Source organism: Sphaeroforma arctica (genome assembly GCF_001186125.1).
Source record: "Sphaeroforma arctica JP610 unplaced genomic scaffold supercont1.7275, whole genome shotgun sequence".
NCBI lineage: Eukaryota > Ichthyosporea > Ichthyophonida > Sphaeroforma > Sphaeroforma arctica.
The window spans coordinates 1-1467 of record NW_014033283.1 but is presented as its reverse complement, the minus strand read 5'-3'; the positions used below and the strand labels follow the sequence as shown (position 1 = coordinate 1467).

The window sequence follows — 1467 nt, the reverse complement described above, 5'->3', positions numbered from 1 at the left end:
CTACAGACACAAACACAGATACATTTACTACACACACACACACATATATATTTTTATATATACATATATATATATATTTATATATATATATATATACATATACATATACATATATATAATAATAATAATAATAATAATACAACTATAATTACATATATATATATATAGTAAGTATTTAAAGAACATATTGCAATTCAGAGTATGATGCTACCTATCGATAAGCAAGCATGCAAAAGCAAGCATGCAATTTATGTATATTAAGAAAACGAAGGAAATATACAAAGTTGTGAACATGTGTATAGTATAATATAAAAGATAGTATACAAGGCTCATGCTCACGGATACTTACCACAGATGATAGCGCTGAAAGGAATTTCCCACAACGATCAACTTAGCACAGCTCTTCGCATCCCAATTGGCCCATAGCAAATTGTTATACATTCTCGCACTGCAATGTGGCATGAAGAACAGCGTACAATCCGTGACAGAGCGTTTGGCTTCTTCATCCACCCCAATTATCTCACATTCATACTCTTGCTGAAGCACTTCAAGTTCCAGAGGCGACAACACAGGTTCGTATATCATGAGTGTGCGGGGGGCAAGGCTGAGATATTTCCTGACGGCCAGCGCATATGCCAATTGATAGCGTGCTGACTGTGAGTCTAGCAGGCTACCAATCCCGTAGCATACAAGCTCGCTAGGCATCTCCTCTCTGTTAAAATCTACTTGTTCATTATTGTACGGGGCATAGCAACTTTTATCACCCCTTTCATTCCGTGGTTTACCGCTAAGGTCAGAGCTCCGTCTCTTACACAATACATGATCCCCTTTCCTACAGTGTAATCGATGAATTGCATTATTTAAAAGGCCTTGTCCTTGTGACCAGAAAGACGATGCTTCTATGCTTGTCTGGGCCTTCTGTATGTCACTTATCAGTTTAAGTTTAATTGTTCCGTTTCCCTCTATTGACCGTGGTTTCATTGATTTAGATGCCGCAATTGCCTTTGCAGACCATTTATGGTGCGATGATTTCTTATGACCTGTCAGTCGATTTTTAGAACGTAAGCCGTCTTTGCGCTTGTTCTTAACAAGTGTAAAGCCATCTTCCTCCATATTGTATGTGCGCTCTGCAGTACACCGACAGTGTCAAGCCGTTCACAGTGCCCCACTCCTGTTATCACACTGACAGTGTCAAGCCGTTCACAGTGCCCCACTCCTGTTATCTGCTTCCCATCTATATAATTATTTCCCCCATATTTTTTAGGGTTTGGGATTGTGCACGTGGAGGGTTTTTGGGTTTAGGGTTCTAATTAAAGGCTAGGGTTCTAAGCTTAAAGCTAGGAGAGTGCTTATGAGGCTAAATCCCGATATAAAAGGCAGAGATCAAGTTACAGATGTAATCGTAGAGCAAAGCGATTGAATACAAGTTCCATGGCAGTTTCAAATCCACGTCTTTTAGAAGAGAAC

The 1467-nt window shown here is 39.4% G+C and overlaps 1 protein-coding gene across 1 annotated transcript; it reads right to left on the bottom strand.

The window, feature by feature from the left end:
- Positions 1 to 349: 349 nt before the first annotated feature.
- On the bottom strand, positions 350 to 1113 carry SARC_16055 (hypothetical protein; the record flags this gene model as incomplete). The annotated part of the gene is made up of 1 exon (XM_014289831.1): positions 350 to 1113. A coding segment is annotated over one exon (764 nt), but the record flags the coding sequence as incomplete, so codon positions are not given.
- Positions 1114 to 1467: the final 354 nt, after the last annotated feature.